Source organism: Temnothorax nylanderi, unplaced genomic scaffold, assembly GCF_030848795.1.
Source record: "Temnothorax nylanderi isolate EJ_2023f unplaced genomic scaffold, tnyl_v1.0 TNYL_tig0211_pilon, whole genome shotgun sequence".
Classification (NCBI taxonomy): Eukaryota; Metazoa; Arthropoda; class Insecta; order Hymenoptera; family Formicidae; genus Temnothorax; species Temnothorax nylanderi.
The window spans coordinates 195,301-213,853 of NW_027249273.1; the positions used below are offsets into that span (position 1 = coordinate 195,301).

Here is an 18,553-nt window from a genome sequence, read left to right on the forward strand (position 1 = left end):
TTACTCGTGCGGTCCCTCGATGGTATAGACATTGACGGATATATCGTTGAGCCGTTCGAACTTTTTAATTTGACTCAACGTCATTGGGAACTCAATGTCTCGTACGTTCAATACCGTTGAATAATGCGGGTATGATGATTCCCGTTCTGAATGTCTTTCGGCTGGATGCAAGGCGGCTACCACTGACCACGCAAAACACGCATTGTCCATAGACAGCACATTGATCACCGCGTACTTCGATTTAATGTCTTGAGGCAATTTCAAGTTACACCCCGCGCGCAAAGGATTGTATCTGTTGACGTTCACCGTCAAATTGAGGATTCGCGTCAATGCCCACCCACTGTCGCGTTCCTGGAACTCCTCGAGTTTCGCTAATGTGGGCTCGATAACGTGCCGCTCGTACCACTCGCGCAAGTGCGATGTACGACAGAGTTCTTTGTTATTTGTAGTTATACTCTTATTGGCACGTTTATCACCCGCCACAAACTCCCCGTTGAACGCGGTGTTCACTTTGACACAGTTATGTGTTTTTATAATGTCTCGCACTCGCTTGCACACTACGCTGCAGGCGTCTTCCAAAAACTGTCGCGGATCTATATGGTCTGTATTGATTACCGCACCGGTCATTATCCGCGATACGAACGCTACATCGATTTCTCGCCATTCGAGTTCTGCCGCGCGCGTGTCGCCACTGTTACCGGTGTCCGCATAATCACCACCGCTACGGATAAATTGTCTTTCCAATCGCGTCTTCGCACCCTCGAGTCGCGCGATTCTGGCAACCAACTTTTGCCTCCGCCCGATCGAGAGCCGCGGACGTTTGGCACGACAGCCTTCTTCGAGCTGCTCGACGAATTCCGCGCATTGCAGCGCCCATGTGGAAAATTCACCCAAGGTAGCTACTTGGTCGGACAGCTCCAATATATCGCGTTCGGTTTGCTCGAATTGATCCATGTTTGATCACTTTCGCACTATTCACAGAGTCTCTCTTACAGAGCACTTGCACGTGATAACGAGTTTAACCATAAAATAAACCGCGTTACTTTTCGATCGATGTATCACTCTCAAATCTCACTACTGCGGCTCGACGCGCTTCATCCCTCGTTATATACCCTTTGCTCTCTCTCTCGCTCCAACTGATTTTTTAAAAGATCTTTTCCTTTGTCTCGCATACTGCGTCGTAAAAAAATAGCACGAAATTGTTTAGTCTTCGCGATAACCCCCCTTTTACTAGAAATATATTGTTTACGACGAACATGTTCCGACAGGTTCGACGCGTTATCGAGTCGATCATCGTCTCGATGACGTCATTTTTTCCTTTGTCTTTTACGTACTGCGTAGATAGATTGTTTTTTTTAAGTATAAATCATACTATAATTTCTTCGCGCGCATTTCTATTCGAGTCGTATATGCGACGTTCGCCGGAGCATCGGCGCCTCGCTTCTATATTACGATATGCGATACTTGTTTGTAAATTCAAGCAGTCTAAATTCTAGCGGACGTCGGCGCTCGCCTTTGTAACGCGAGACTTCGCTGGAAGCGACTATCAGTTTTATACACCGCCATTATATTTTTCTCTGGCAACTTCTCCGTTCTGCAACCGTCTGAAGCGTCATTGAATTCAGTCTCGTCGTGGCCGTGAGCGTGCTTAAACGTGTTTTTTACGAGTTTTTTTGTGTACGAACGCGTGTTCGGACGTGTTTTTTGTGATTAAACTAAGTTTTTTTTGTGATGCCTCCGAACCTTTCCCCGTATGACGCGAAATATATAAAATTAAGTGAAATTGAGGGAAGTATCGCAGATTTGGACGATTTTGATTTTGACGACTTTGCTGGTGATCAGGGGGAGAGGCCCGCTGCTCCCCCGCGTCAACCACTCGGTATCGGACGCGGGCAGGTGCTACTGAACGTCAGTATCGCAGAATTTTACAATTCTGATTTTGATTTTGACGACTTTGTTGGTGATCAGGGGGAGAGGCTCGCTGCTCCCCCGCGTCAGCCACCCGCCATAGGACGCGGGCGGACGCTGCTGAACCCTATCCGACCACTTGGTATCGGACGCGGGCGGGTGCAAGTTTACGTGGATCACCGCGCGGCCCTCGGACGCGGGCGGGCACAGTTTTACGCCGCGGCCCTCGCGCAGGGCCGCGCGTATGTTCCAACGAAGGAGGAAAATAGATTAGCGGACGAACTTTTGTTCGACGTGGATCGAGTCTTGCATATCGCGGGTCCTCCTCCTGCCGTCAACCGCCGCCCTGGTGCCCAGAATCCGCGGGAGGCTTTACTGGCTATGTTGCGACGAATGGAGGGTCGCGGCCATGGGACCCTCCCTCGCCAAAATTAAGAAAGTAAGACCGCTAACGCAACCGTCACGCAGACCCCGCGGACCCCCACGCGGACCCGCGGCGCGACCGCGACCGCGAACGCCGACCCCCCCCCGCGCGAACCCGCGGCGCGACCGCGGACCCTGCGGCGCGGGTGAGTCATCCCGGTGAGTCATCCCGGTGAAACCAGGGGTTATGCGTTATGCAAAAATTTATCCCGGTGAGTCATCCCGGTGAGTCATCCCGGTGAGTCATCCCGGTGAGTCATCCAGGTGAGTCATCCCGGTGCGTCATACATGTGGTATGCCAAGGTCACCTCACCCCCCTCCCCCTTCCCCGCGAAATCCGATACCCTTGTGTAACCCGATACCCCCCCTCCCCTCACCCCCCGCGAAATCCGATACCCTTGTGTAACCCGATACCCCCCCTCCCCCTCACCCCCGCGAAACCCGATACCCTTGTGTAACCCGATACCCCGCCCCCTCCCTCTCCCCCTCACCCCCCCGCGAAATCCGATATCCTTGTGTAACCCGATACCCCGCCCCCTCCCCCGCCCCCTCCCCCTCACCCCCCGCGTAATTCGATACCCCCCCTCACCCCCCCTCATTGCCCCCGGGTCCGTACGCCCTTATACTAACTACTATAATTATATATAATTTATATACCTATAAACAGCAAAATTTCCGTACTTATATATGATATCATATATGATTATATATGATTATGTATAATTATACAGGCGATTAAAATTGTATATTAAACATTTTATATATATTTAAATATATATATATAAAACGTTTAATATACAATTTGACATGATTATACATGAGTTCATATATTTATATATAAATTATATATAAGGAGCATTTATCCATGTAGATTATATATGATTATATATAACCATATATAACCTTTAAATTGGGATTATCCGATAGATGGCATCCAATAGGATTTATTTCTCGTCTTTAAAATTTAACGTACAGTGGTATAAGAATGATATCAAGAGACACGGCAGTATCTCACGCCAAGCAGCGTCAAGTTATATGTAAATCATTTCACCTTGATTCTAGCTTTTGAAAAAATATACTCTTAATTTATCAATGCTTTATTCCTTAATCGAAGTTAATAGAATTCTTTTTTAATATTTATTGACTATATATGATTATATATATTTACATATATATCTCATTATATATGTACATATATGATTATATATGATCATATAGAGACAAAATTCATATATAATTGCATTATATATAATCATATAGTATATTTATATATAATTATATATAATCTTTTTTTCCCGGGTTCGTACATGATTAGATAATACCCTTATAACAGAAAATCTATATTATAACATATAACAATAAAACCCAAAAAAGCCCAATTTTATTATTTATAATTATATGTGGTTATATATAATTATATACGATTATATCGAGCCATTTTTATATCTAATTATATCTAATGTCGATTTTATATAAACATATTTGATTATATTTGATAATTTTTCTCGGGTCGTAAGTAAATTTCAGTTGGGGGCTAATATAGAAAGCTTTTCAGCAAGCGACACAAGTCAACACAAACGTCGTTTTATCTTTCTCTTTTCAATGAGTAACAAAGACAAAACGACACTTGTGTCGACTTATATGTCACTTGCTGGAAAGCTCCCATAAGCAAGCCTCCAACGAAACAAAATCATGATATTTGCAAGACATATCTTTGCCAGCAATACAACGCAAGACTCACTCAACACTGCTGCGATGATATAGATTGCTGTAACCAACACAAGGGTAGGTAGATACAAGTGGAGGAAAAGGGGGGGGGGGGAAGAACTTCGTACGGTCGGTTACTGCATAGATATTACTAATTGCATAAAAATTAATAATATTTAGGTAAATGTGAATTACAGATTACTTAAAAAATTCGTAATTTGTCAGAGAAAAACTTCTAGTTCGTGAAAGTTAATATTTAAATAAAAATGAATTAATTTCTTTTGCAAATTGGTAATTGGAAGAAAAAAATTCTTTATCATTAAAATAATTAATAATTTCTCAAAAATAAATTACTACTTATTTGAAAATTAATAATTAGTGGAAAATAGTTATTAATTTTTTAAATAATAAATAATTAGTCTCAGGTAAATTACTTATTTTAAAAATTATTAATTGGTTAAATATAAATAATTTAATTATTGCAGTTAAAGGTGGTTTAAAAAATAATTATGTTAATGTTATATATAAATATAAAAATTCGAGGTAAAGTTTGCATTAAAAATATAAATTGGTTTGTCCACCACTTCCAAAAACTTTGCTATTATAATTTTTATTATGATATATTTAGATTAAATATTAATTAATCCTTTTAGAGTCTAATCTTTTTTGTGTGTGAGAAGAACATATTTAATTTTATTTTTTAAAATGTTAGAGATTGCTGAATACGAATATAAAATTTACCAAAATTTATTTTGTTGTTATTACTTTCGTGAATAATTAATATTTCCAGACACCAAGATATAAAATTAACGTCTATCATAATATAATAAACTCGATTAAATTAATATTTTAACTTGCCTACTATACGAATTGCGCTATAGATCACTTTCTCGTTTTCTTTAACTTTTACAAGACAGTAATTTACAAGACAGCATATACATACGTGTGTGATTTTGGATGCACCTTCCTTCTTAAAGATCTCCTCGGTATCAGCTCTCTCCGGTTAATATAATATAATATGATATATACAATAAATAATTTTGTTCCGCCAATATTTAATAACAAAAAAAGTGTTTATTCTGACAACCTTTGGCAATCGAAATTAAAACATAAAACGTTACGACGTTTCGACCCTCGGGGTTTGGGTCTTTCTCAAGTAATCTATTCGCTCCGTGCGTTTCAGGTCGCGCCATCTACCGCTATCGCCATGCAAATAAAAGTGGAAACAACGAGATATGTTTACAGGCAGTTTGCCAAAAAAATATAAAAAACAACTTTAACGTGTGATTATTACCAAAGCTTCTTGTGCAATAGATGCAGTGTATTTTTTTACATTTTACTGTTAATAATTTCGGTAAGTGAAAATTGCTATACGCGCATAATCTATGATTGTTACTATATAATTGGAGGTTAACTGCACAGCGGTATTTATGTCACTTTAATTACTGGAACTCCTATTTTTTATATCAGAAAACAATAAATAATAACTACTGCAAATTAAACATTGCTCTAAAAAATGTCAATAATAAAAAGTATTGTAAGTAGTAGTAATTGCTGAAAAAGTTAATCCTGTCTTCATTTTTATTAAAAATATAAATAATCTATTTTCCTTTGAAATTTTAGTATTACTGCCAGTTGCGTCATGGACTCTTTTTAACAAAAATTTAAAATTGTTGTGTGTCACTCCAGCAAGATCCAGAAGCTGTTCATCTTTTTTTACTGATGCATAGCTTAAACAAGTTGTATCGTTATCTTGCACACTTTCATAGTCAGGTCCAACTGCTCTATTTACAAAAGTCTTTTGAGTCGTACCTTCTTATTTCTGAATTTCCTTGGATTTAATATTATGGTTTGATGATTTACTGTTACTATATCTGTTTGTACTTCTGCGTCACACTTACAATTAGAACCATTAGTAATATATCTATTACACATAAATGATTTTTCTGGCTCGCTAGCATCAATAAAAATATTTGCTTCAGTCTCTTTATCCAGATACTTTGGACTCTCCGACTGCACTTCGACATTATCAAGTATAATTGCAAACTATGAGTACAAATCAAGATGAACCTGTGAAAGGAAATGTAATTGAACATAATATGATCAGTGATATGGATGTGCGTTATGAAGATTCAGTTTCACAGGTTCATCTTGATTTGTACTCATAGTTTGCAATTTTTGCTTAGTTATAAATCTGCGTTTCATGAATCGAGCATGTCTGAAAAAAAAAACAAGAATAGTAAATATATTTTGCATATTTGCAACACAAATATTCATCTGTCCCTTTAATTCGTACCTGTTTACTGCAGCAACTTCACGAATATTTCTTGTTCTCTCAGCACAGAATACTGAGGGAACATATCCAGGACTTGTTTCTTCATTCGATTTTATTTTGCCAATAAAATGATCAGAGCATATTACATCTGATTTCTTTGGTTGCCACTTATAAGAACTAAAATTACATTACATAATTAATAAATTAATGTAAACAAAGCATTACGTGCAGAAGCTTTGGAGCAGACGCTATGAAGCTTATGTATAAAGCAGACGAATAAGGTTATGTACTTACTTAATTTTCCTTACAGCTGCAATCCATTTCTTTCGCTGCTCTAATTTATAGTCGGCAGTAGGGAATTTGTAAAATTTACACGTACTCTTCAGTTCATTATTTTTACAATTTCTGACGCAACAACTACGATGACCCATTTTTAATAATAATTATAATAAGCCTAGTTGAATAGGAAAATATTCCACCCTGAGTTCACTACTCTCACCGGAGCATAATTAAACTCTTCCGAAGCTCTTAGCTATCCCCTCCAACCTACCGCACCGAGCGAATGAAACAATTGGTAATTATATAGAATAACTAACACAGCTCGGAGTGCTCGGACTACTTTGATCTTGACATATGTTGTCAAGGTCACCCTCCTGAGTGACCTTCAGAAGTTTTTAGCCGGCGGTCGTGTTTTATTAAAAAGTTATTAACAATAAAAGTTTGAAAAATATAGCAATTATTTTAAGTATTGAGAGGCATAAACGACTAATATTACGTTTTTTTTTAAAGCAAAGAATACTTTATTTCGCGAGAAAGTCGCTGCTTTACCAAAACACAACATTTAAAGCAGTAAATTGTTGATAAATTGAAGTCTTTTTGTTAATGCAGAGAATACTTTATTTCGCGAGAAAGTCGCTGCTTTACCAAAACACAACATTTAAAGCAGTAAATTGTTGATAAATTGAAGTCTTTTTGTTAATGCAGAGAATACTTTATTTCGCGAGAAAGTCGCTGCTTTACCAAAACACAACATTTAAAGCAGTAAATTGTTGATAAATTGAAGTCTTTTTGTTAAAGCAGAGAATAGGGTAGACCGGGGACAAAAGTAACAGGGTACAGTTGTAACATCGTGAATATTTCTTAAACTATAAAAGGTACGTGTGTGGGACCGCGAGGCGAGATCCGCTAGATGGAGCGGCATTTGTTCCTTAGTTCATTGCCGCCCCTCGCGGAACGTGCACTTGTGCAGAAGAAGAAGTTACTTTTTTCCTTCCTGAAGTAAGTTTTCTTACGTGCATAAAATCTGAAATATTTTTCTTTCTTTATGCTGAAGGTATAAGGTTTTATCTTTGTATGTTTTAGTGATTATCTATGTTGATGATTTGCATAATACGATTGACTTTCATCCAGATATTTATGTAAAAAATTTACTTCGAATCATAAAATATCATTAGGGGACAATTGTAACATCAATGCCTGGGGACAGAGAGAGAGAGAGAGAGAGAGAGAGAGAGAGAGAGAGAGAGAGAGAGAGAGAGAGAGAGAGAGAGAGAGAGAGAGAGAGAGAAAGAGAGAGAGAGAGAGAGTTTGAGTTTGAGTTTGAGTTTGTTTATTATGCCATAGTCAAGACTTTAGGCAAATGATGAAAAATACAAGGAAATACATGAAGTAAACAAGAGTAAAATAAAAACAAAAAATTGGAATAGATACAGAACAGATGAGACAATTATAATAAAGCAGTGAGCAAAAGCGGAAACAATGAAGATAATGACTATATTGCAAAGAGTAATAGTATTGATTACTAATTATTTCCACTTCAGCAAATGCTTCAGAACTGAATCCCGTTGACAGTATTAATAACTGAAATAATGCTGAAAAAATAAAAATCAACGGAATTCAGTCGTGCTCTCAAGTAAGAACTAGTAATCGAGATAATATGAAAAAAATTGAACGATAAGAAGGCTTGAATAAGGAGCTAGCATTGAAGTGAGCAATTTCGAGACAGTCATGCGAAGCAGACGGAATAGGGACAGAATCAACAAGTCACTGAAGCTTGGCCAAATCAGTCTCAGTAGTGATAAGAATTGGAGATTGATCTTTGCGGACAAAGATCTGGCCATCTTTGCACCATACGTGCTTAAAAGATAACAGTTTAGCCCTTTCGCGAGTCCGGCGCAACAAATTATAAATATCCGTAGGAAGTAGCTCATTAATATAAATGTGCCCGGGGACATCTCTAGAGAGAACATCGCAGACAGTCAGTCGACGCTTACGGCGCATAGCACCAAGAATGTAGTCACGAATCTCTCGCGACTTAAGTTTAACTATAATTGATCGTGGTTTAGCAGCACGATCAGAGGCGGAGACAGTGCTAGGCGCCACATCATGCATCGCAGACACGTTGCTAACCCCCACCCCTCGAGTCTCAAGAACATCGGAAACAAGCTGTGGTGTACCCAGCGCGCGAAAAACACTAGTAACGAGCTGTTCGGATGTGTCGGTTAGAGAACCTGGTATCCCGGAAATGATAATATCGGAAGTGCGTGAGACTCGAGACGAAGGAGATCGCGGAGGACGAGAACAACTCCGGTCGCCTTCCAATTCACTCCTCAATTTATTCTTTAGGTCGCTTTTTAAACCGTTCTTTAAATCGCGCACTTCATTCTCGAGAGCAGCACACCGGTGCTCCAATTCCGCGATACGCTGACTGTTGCGGTCAACACTATTAGCTAAGTTATTTAGTTGATTGAGTTTGTCATCTAGAGAGGAAAATCGCGCCTCAGATCGGGCTTCGGACAACTTCATCTGCTCTACAAGCTGACGCAAAAGCGCATTCGTCGTGTCATCAGTCACTGATTTTGGCAAAAGATCATTGGTAGAGTCATGTGCAGTGTCATGCACAGTGTCATGCGTAGTGGAATGCGTACGTGCACCGCCGAGTGAGGCATCAACAATGTTAGATACTTTATCACAATAATCTGAGGAAAGTACACGGCGATCCTCACTCAGAGTAACCGGCATATTTAAAAATTGTAATTTACAACAAGCACTAGCAGACTTCGTACCGACGTAAGCTTTGACACAACCCGGATGAAATGCTCTATGACACTCAACACATGAAGCAGATTTACCAGCAATCTGCTTAGTACACTTAACACACGTACGCTGCATGTGTTATCTACAATCGCTTAATCATTTAAAAGTAGAGTTCTGTAGTATCAATCCGCGATCAGGGTGTTCCGAATAGATCACAAGAAATATCGCAGAGTCAGCAGTCACTTAGATAGCACGTGTTCAGAAAATAGCATGTAGATAGGGAAGATCGGCAACGATAGGCGCATGCGCAGCTGAGATCAACGTCTTCCACAGGAACAGCCAAGAATTAGGTTAGAACAAGCGATGATATTTGGCACAGAAATGCTTCTAATTAGGTAGCAAGCACCAGAAAGATAATGATAGCACGTGACAAGCAACAAAAAACCTGCTAATACCTGCAACAAAATGGCCCGAAGGCGGCTTACGGCAGAAAATAGATTCACTTAAAGCAGGAGCAAAGAGAAGAGACAAGCAATGATACTCACAGAGAGAGAGAGAGAGAGAGAGAGAGAGAGAGAGAGAGAGAGAGCTATTTTCTGTTTTTTTTTTCATTTTATTATAGTTAATTTTTTAAATATATATGATTATAAATAGCCTTTTAGTTGAGAAAACAGTATTATTTGTTTTTGTTTACTATAATGTAAAGTTGCATTTCTTATAGAAAATTCGTAAGATTGATTAATTAAACCTACTAAATAACCATTATTTTGTTTATAGATAATGTGGTACAATCGTCCCCCTCTGCTGTTACAATTGTCCCGGGGGTTGGGACGGTTGTAACAGAATTCCTCATATTCTTTAAACAATAATAAATTTTTTCCTAGTTACATTACTGAATTCAGCACAAGAAAATTTTGTAGTCAAATAAATTCTACATCTAAAGGTACAGGTCTTTTTTACGTAGATATTATATTTTAACTGTTATAAAATCTTAAACTCAAAATGTTACTTTTGTTCCCGGTCTACCCTACTTTATTTCGCGAAAAAGTCGCTGCTTTACCAAAACACAACATTTAAAGCAGTAAATTGTTGATAAATTGTATATTGAATATATGAAAGTATTGGAAGGCATAAATGACTAATATATGGGGCATTCTTTCTCAACGAGAGACCCCCCGCCCCCAAAGTTGGTTTTGACGTAAAGAGTTCTAATATGGCTTAAAATTTAGGTAATCTACTTTTAAATGCAAAGTGGCAAAATAAAAAATTCAAGATGGCCGATCCAATATGGCAGACAATGTACATAAAATTGCTTAAATTCGCTTGAAACTCGTTACTCGGGGGTTTTTGGTGTCGCTGAACACGAATCTGACATTAGATTTTCAAAATTCAAAATAACGGATCCAATATGGTAGACGATTTTTTAAAATTATATCGAATTCACATGAAAATTTTTACACGGGGGTTTTAAGGTGATTGAATAGAAATGTGACATAAGATATTCAAAATTGAAACAAAGGCGGATCCAACACAATGTTCCCAAAGCATAATAAATAGCAAAACAAGTTTTCAGTCCAATAAGCAAAGGCAAAGCAATATGAAAGTTCAGGCAGTGAAGGCAAGACTAGTTAAGGTTCCAACTAGTAAAAGTAAGACACGTTGCTGGTCCAACCAGCAAAGTAATGACTAGTTAAGGGCTCAACCAGTAAAGGCAAGACAATTTCTGGTTATTTCAGCCAATAATCAGCCAAAGCTGATTATTAAACAAATCTCGTTAATGATATATTAAATATTTCAATGTAGTAAATACCTCATATGTTGTCATAGTTTCATTTAACATAGTCATATTCAACAAAAATGTTACTTAAAATATAGAAAATAATAAATACATTATTAGTAATAATATTTAACATAATAAGTGTATATCTAGATAATACAGTACACACATACATTAACGCAATATTTTTACATTGCTTTTGTTTATATCTTTGAAGATTTTTATATTTTCTGCCAATATTCGTTTCTTATGTAAAACGGTAATGACATAATGTACGAAATTATTATAAAAATAATGCGTAAAATAAATATGCTAAACTATGTTATTGTCTTGCCTTTGCTTTTTGTTCCTTGTTGTTCCTATCTACTAGCGCTTGTTTGTTCGCAACTTTTCCACCATTTCGGATAAATGATAATTATGTTCGTATTTCTTAGGATTTAAAGAAGAATTTTTATAGATTAGATTTGGTTGGCGCTCGCTTGTATATAGTCAATATCAGCATCCTTAGTGTTAGTTGTATATACTAGTTAATAAGTTGCATGTATTATTAGCGTACATTGGTCGAAACGTTACCGTCGGTAACACCAAAATCGTAATTCGTGACTCGCGCGAGACGTTGGCGGATCGCGATAAATAGGCAACACTCGCGCGACTCACCCGACTCGTGCTGCCCGCCCGCGGGTGGCCCGCCCAATTGCTGGAAACGTTGGTACTCGCTCGCGCCGCAATTCGCAGGTGCGTGAGACGATGGAGTACCGGAGGACACATTCGCTGTTCGAACGAGAACTCGTCAACTCACATTTTGGAGCACGCGGAGTCGACTCCCTTCGAGCCCGTGCTTTGCTTGCCTGTTCTGTCCGCTGCACCGCTCGCCTGTCTATCTCGGGCCTTGCCTACCTTCCTGCACTGCTTGCTTGTCTATCGTGCCTTGCCTGCTTGCTTGCCGGCTTGCCTTCTCGCTTACAACGGAGGGCTTACCCGAGAGAAGGACGAAGGAGAGAGGAATAGAGAGAGAGACGAGAGAACACCATCCGAGAGGGCAACGGGCAACGAACGGTGAGTCGCTTGGCTTTGCATTTTTCACTCGCGCTTTCGCTTTCGTTTTGCATGTCGTTACATCTCGTGAGGGAACGGTCCCTCTGGTCCTTCGAGTTATCGCTACACGCTTTAGACCATTCGCGAATCCGGGGCGACTAATACCCCCCCGAGCATTGGTCCTTCGAGCCGGATCTTTTCCTTCTCGCGTTAGAAAATTCCGCCGACCTTTCGCGCGAATCGCAAAACATCGCCTAATCATTGTAAATCGTCTCGTCGTATCGATTAATCAGCGCGTGCAATTGTTCGCTTGCGCGCGTGCCCTTAGTCGACCACTTTCGCTATCGTATCGGGTGATCGGCGCGTGCACGCTCCTCCTGCGTGATATCTCTCGTCCTTCGTCGCACTCGGCACGTTGCGACGAAGATATCCGCGTAATTGTAATTTCGCTTACGCGCGTGCCATTACTCGATCACTTTCGTTCGTCTCATCGATCGTTATCGATCTCGCAAGTCCATCGGGACCTTACATCGAATAATCGGCGTGTGCCCCTCGCGTGATATCTCTCGTCCTTCGTCGCACTCGGCACGTTGCGACGAAGATATCCGCGTAATTGTATCTCGTTCGCGCGCACGCCATTACCTCGATCCTTCGCGCTAATCGCTGCATAATCGTTGCAGCCCTTGGTAATAGGGAATAATCGGTGCGTGCACGCTCGCCGCGCGTGATATCTCTCGTCCGTCGTCGCACTCGGCACGTTGAGACGAAGATATCCGCGCAACTAATTTCCGGCGCGTGCCATTATTCAAGCTCTGCGGCGTAACTCTGCGTAATCGTTGCAGATTTCGCAGTAAAAACTTAATAGCGAAAGGCGATCGAATATTCGATAATATTCCATCGCCGTCAATCTTTCGTTCCGAACTCGAGTCGTCCGCCCCCCCTCGACCTTGGCGAGCGGCGCGGTGCTTTCGCTCATTGTTCGGTTGTTTTGGTCTCCGCATTCCAAAGCAAGACATACTTCGTACGTTGTTGTGCTGGCTGCCATCCCCTGGCTTATATTCGACTCTCGAATTCGTCGTTTCCTTCGCACGTTTGTGTATTGTATTTCGCTAACGGCCGACGAGCATAACACTATTTGTGCCGCGCGTTTCACGAACGGCCTTCAACTCAAGACATTAAGGGGAGATATACACCTAGGAGGCCGGAAAAAAGGTCATTTTTGTGAATTTTTTAAAGGAAAACTATTTGAAATTTCGGATTGGGAGTTTTTCTATCTAAAAGTATACACATTCAGGAATATGTCCAATTTTTTTTATTTACAAAAATCAAAAATTGACGAGGTTGTGGTATAATCTTTGGAGCGCCGTAAAAAAATCCGGGTAAACGGTACCCACTGGCGTTTCTTCAAAAATCATCTGAAACAAAAAAACCAAAAAGATTATTAAATTAGATACTATAATCTAGTACTTGTCATAGCCGATTTTGAAAATATCGATTTATGACAAAATGGCGGACGTTTGAACATAACATAGCGATTTTTCGACCAAAAATTAGTTATTATTTTGCCTATAAAACAAAAACTAAGCAACGAAAAAAAAAAATCCTATGACAAGTACTAGATAATGATGTATAGAATAACCACAAAAAAATTCAAGGCAATCGGTTCATTGGTTTTCGAGAAATTTTGGGTACCAATTTGAAAAACGTGGTTTTGAGAAAAACGCGTTTGAAAATTTGGGAATGAATAAATCATGAAATTTGTCAACTTACATGGAATCATCGATACCAGCTCCATAGTGTAAGTCTCCTGCGGTCAACGGAATGTTCATATTTTCTAAATTTTGTTGTCGGCGCCGTATTCGACCTTCTTTAGTCTGTTCTTGCGCTTGCAGCTCGGCTTTCGCTATGCGAGTTTCGTCTTCTTGCGCAGCGTACAAGTGCGCGCCCGATCCGACCGATATTCCTAACACGTTCATGATTTCTAACAATGACGTGACACCATTGTTGAACGTGCATGTTGCAAGAAATGCAGCAATGTTAACGATTTTGGCCCCGCTGTGCATCGTTTTTGGAGCTATCTTCCAAATAAGTTGGTTGAAGCTCTCATTTCTGTTTTGTGTGTATCCGCCAACACAACGTTCCAACAATTTGTCATTGCTGAGGTTTTCGTAAATTGGTTTGATGGAATCTAACACCGTTTTTGGCAATGCTGAACAGGCGGCACGGCGCGCTCTCGGAGACGGTTCACTCTCTCGGCTGTAACTTCGTTATTTATCGAGATATTGACTTGCAATTTTAACCAGATATTCTTGAGACCTCAAGCTTCAAGAAAATGCAAAAAAAAAATCGATTTTTTCGACCATGCTAGGTGTATATCTCCCCTTAAGTCATTACCTAATATCCGAAATATAAAAACGGCCATCACTATCCCTAATATTTTATATATTACTTGAGAAGGACCCAAACCCCGTCGAAACGTCGTAACGTTTTATGTTTTAATTTCGATTGCCAAAGGTTGTCAGAATAAACACTTTTTTTGTTATTAAATATTGGCGGAACAAAATTATTTATTGTATATTTATACACATCATCGACCTAAACAATGATGTTACACAACACCGAAGGATTTTTCCATAAGATCAAGAAACAATTCGGTTATAATGCTGTCAAATTACTGAAAGCATGGATTGACAATAAGATGAAGATTTGCAAATCAAGACAGCAACTCATTTTCTTACTTAGATGCAGACGGCAAGATTTATTACCACCACACATTTTTCATCTGCAATTCAACACGAGTTTGAGAAGCTTTAGCGCAAAACGCAGGTTTAATATGTATGAAAAAGGTTATCAAAGGGCTATCCTGAATTTAGAAATCAAAGATCTTAACTATTATATAAATTTATTAAAATCGAAAATTAATGAAATACAGGAATGCCTTTTCGCCCATCTTCCCAAGCAGATAGTGGTTGAGTTTTTTAACATGAACTTACATAAAATCACTAAATTCAATAAAACACTCAAATACAAGGCCATTAACAAATTTAACAGAAACTTCGAAAAGCATAATATATATAAAGGGTTTTTTAACAATGACAGAACGAAATGGTTAGTAAATATTAGTGATAAAAATATTCCCAAAAACATATCAGTTCTTAAGTTTAGGAGATAAATTTGGTTTACCTGTTTCCAATTATGATAAAAAGGATAGATTACGCATTACTTTAGATACCATAAAAAATGTTGAGATTAATAGTTACAAAATTCGGCCAGAAGCTTCTAATGGTGTACGGAGTGCAATAGCAACGTCATTACAAACTTTCCTTAATAAAGATACTCATATCAATTATTTAGATCGATTTATTTTAAATGAACACAAAGAGTGCAAAACATTTTTACAAAACAATCAGGACGTATTGGTTACAAAAGCTGACAAGGGCCAGATTACTGTGATTATGAACAAAAGTGATTATATTAACCAAATGACTTCTCTCCTTGATGATGAATCCACATATAAAAAATTACACAAGGATCCAAACAAAAAGTTAATGTTGAAACTCAACCAATTAGTTAAGACTTGGCACGAGAGTGAGATCATCGATGATCCCACTTTCCACCGTTTAAGGTGCACTAATGGCAATCTCCCACATTGTTATGGATTGCCAAAAGTTCACAAAAATGGTTTCCCTTTACGCATTATTGTGTCGACACTGAGCAGCCCGTTGTATAACGTAGCAAGCTTTTTACATGAAGTCTTGTATGAGTCAGGTTGTAGGCCTAAATCCTTTATAAAAGATAGTTGGTCCTTCGCACAGATTATTAAGAACGAAACAATCAATGCTGACAACCAAATCCTTGTTTCGCTTGACGTTACAGCACTCTTTACTAATATTCCGAAAAAATTAGTTGAAAGGAATTGAAAAAAGATGGCACATAATTTCCTTAAAGACTAAATTTACGTTACCACAGTTTTTGTATGCCATTGATCTGATTTTAAGCTCTACATGTTTTTGTTTTAACAGCCAAGTATATGAACAAGTTTTTGGCAGCCCGATGGGTTCTCCACTCTCTCCAATTTTAGCCGACATTGTAATGGACGATTTGGAGACCTATTATCTAGACGCGCTTGATTTCATAATACCATTTTTTCGAAGATATGTAGACGATATTTTCACTATAGTACCCGCCACGAAATTAAATGATGTACTCCAAGTATTTAATAACTACCATCCACGACTTAAGTTTACACATGAAATAGAACGCAATAATTCGCTCCCCTTTTTGGACACCGTGGTGATTAGAATTGGAAGTAGTTTGATTACGGATTGGTATCGGAAACCCACGTTTTCCGGCCGATACATTAATTATTTTTTCAGTCACCCTCTAAAATATAAAATGAACACGATAACAAGTTTAATTGACAGAGCCATCCTACTTGCGGATAAACGCTTCCATCGTTCAAATATTAACACGGTTAGAGAGATTTTATTAAATAACTCCTTTCCTATGGACGTTATAAATAAAAAAATAAATGCGAGACTGAGGCAACTACGGTACATACAAGAGAATGAACATACCAACGATTTTGATGCACGGAATTGTATTGCAATTCCGTATGTCAAGGGTCTTAGCGAGGATATACGTGAGACGTTAAACAAGGTCGGGCTTGACACGGTGTACTATCCCAAAAAAGTTGGATGATATTATCAAAAGGGGAAAAGATAGAATAGATAAAGATTACTCTGTAGAATTGGTTTATCAGATAGGTTGTGATGAATGTGATGCTGTCTATATCGGGCATACGAAACGTCATCTACAAACGCGTATAAAAGAGCATCAGAATGACAAAAAAACATGAAAGTAATCATTCGGTGATAAGTAAACATCGAGTCTCATATGGACATAATTTCAATTGGTCAGAAGCTACAATTCTCCACAAAGAAAAAAATACCAGGAAAAGGGAAATGTTTTTCATAAAAAAACATACGAATACGATCAATCTTCAAAAAGATACAGACAATTTAAATCCCATCTATGATAATATCATCGCAACAATATAAGAATAATTATAATTAATGTTGACAATGATAACCTTCCAGTGTGCTAAAAGTTTTAAGTATCGCGTAACTGTGTCAGTCGTTCGTTAACTGTCTTCGTGTGAACATGCTCGGTGTCGAAAATTACATACATGACACGTAGAAGATGGGTGGAAATAACCACAGATTTAATCATTTAAACGACTATCGCTGGACATCACACATGTGAATATATTTTTAAGACTATAATTTTATTTGATATGAATATATTTTTAAGACTATAACTTTAAATTTATTTGATATTATTTTTAACTCTAATTGACGTATTCTTTACATTTTTAAGACTAACGTTAATTTTTATGTGATATTTATTTTTAAGACTATTACTTTAATTAATTTGATATATACTTTGCATTTATTACAGTTTATCAATTATGACCTTTTTTTACCAAAATCTTCATAACGAAAGATGTTTGATGGGATAGTGATGGCCGTTTTTATATTTCGGATATTAGGTAATAACTTAACATTTTTCATGTAGAATTGTGAGTTGACTAAAAATTGACCGCGTACTGAATTGTTTTATAGTTTACTTGAGGAGGACCCAAACCCCGAGGGTCGAAACGTCGTAACGTTTTATGTTTTAATTTCGATTGCCAAAGGTTGTCAGAATAAACACTTTTTTTGATAATATGATATATTGATGATCACACACATACACACACACACACACATACACACACACACACTATCTGTCACGTACTACGTTTACGCGAGCGTTACTTCTGTAGTAACTTATACGATAATTTCTCCACGTAAACGGGGGTTCTGTAATAACTTATGATAATTTATCCCGCGTAAACGAGTGATTTATCGTAAATTACTACAGAAGTAACGCTCGCGTAAACATAGTAACTGTCACAACTGTCACTACATATCTCCGATCCGCTGATATTTCGCCTCTTGTGACACCCACATTCCAATGTCGTGGCACTTTGATCCTTGCGTGACGCGACCAAAATTCGGAATTAAACGATCGTAGTATTTAACGATGAGAGACCACGGTGTTACGCGCGAACGCGATATGTATTTCTAGGTTATAACTAACTGACAGCGCGCTGTCCGCGCGAACGCACTGAGCGACGAGCGCACACGTACGCGTATATGCTGTCTCTTTTCAGTGTAGCAACATTATCAAGGAGGGGACCCGGGGGGATGCTCAAGATGTTCTCAAACGCCATCTATCGAGGCAAAAGCAACCGTACGGCGACGACGACGACGACGACGTTTCTTAATTGTAAAATTTAACATTTCGGACTCTGCATCGTAATATCTCCGCTCGTAGGGTACGTAGCA

The 18,553-nt window shown here is 38.6% G+C and overlaps 1 protein-coding gene across 1 annotated transcript; it reads right to left on the minus strand.

The window, feature by feature from the left end:
- LOC139779121 (uncharacterized) lies at positions 1–954 on the minus strand. The gene has a single exon (XM_071717382.1). The coding sequence runs from the start codon at positions 952–954 to the stop codon at positions 1–3; it is 954 nt and encodes a 317-aa protein (XP_071573483.1).
- Between the last annotated feature and the right edge of the window lie 17,599 nt (positions 955–18,553).

What these genes read in the sequence shown, in the direction of transcription:
- LOC139779121 (XM_071717382.1), bottom strand. Translation starts at nt 954, where the DNA reads ATGGATCAATTCGAGCAAACCGAACGCGATATATTGGAGCTGTCCGAC.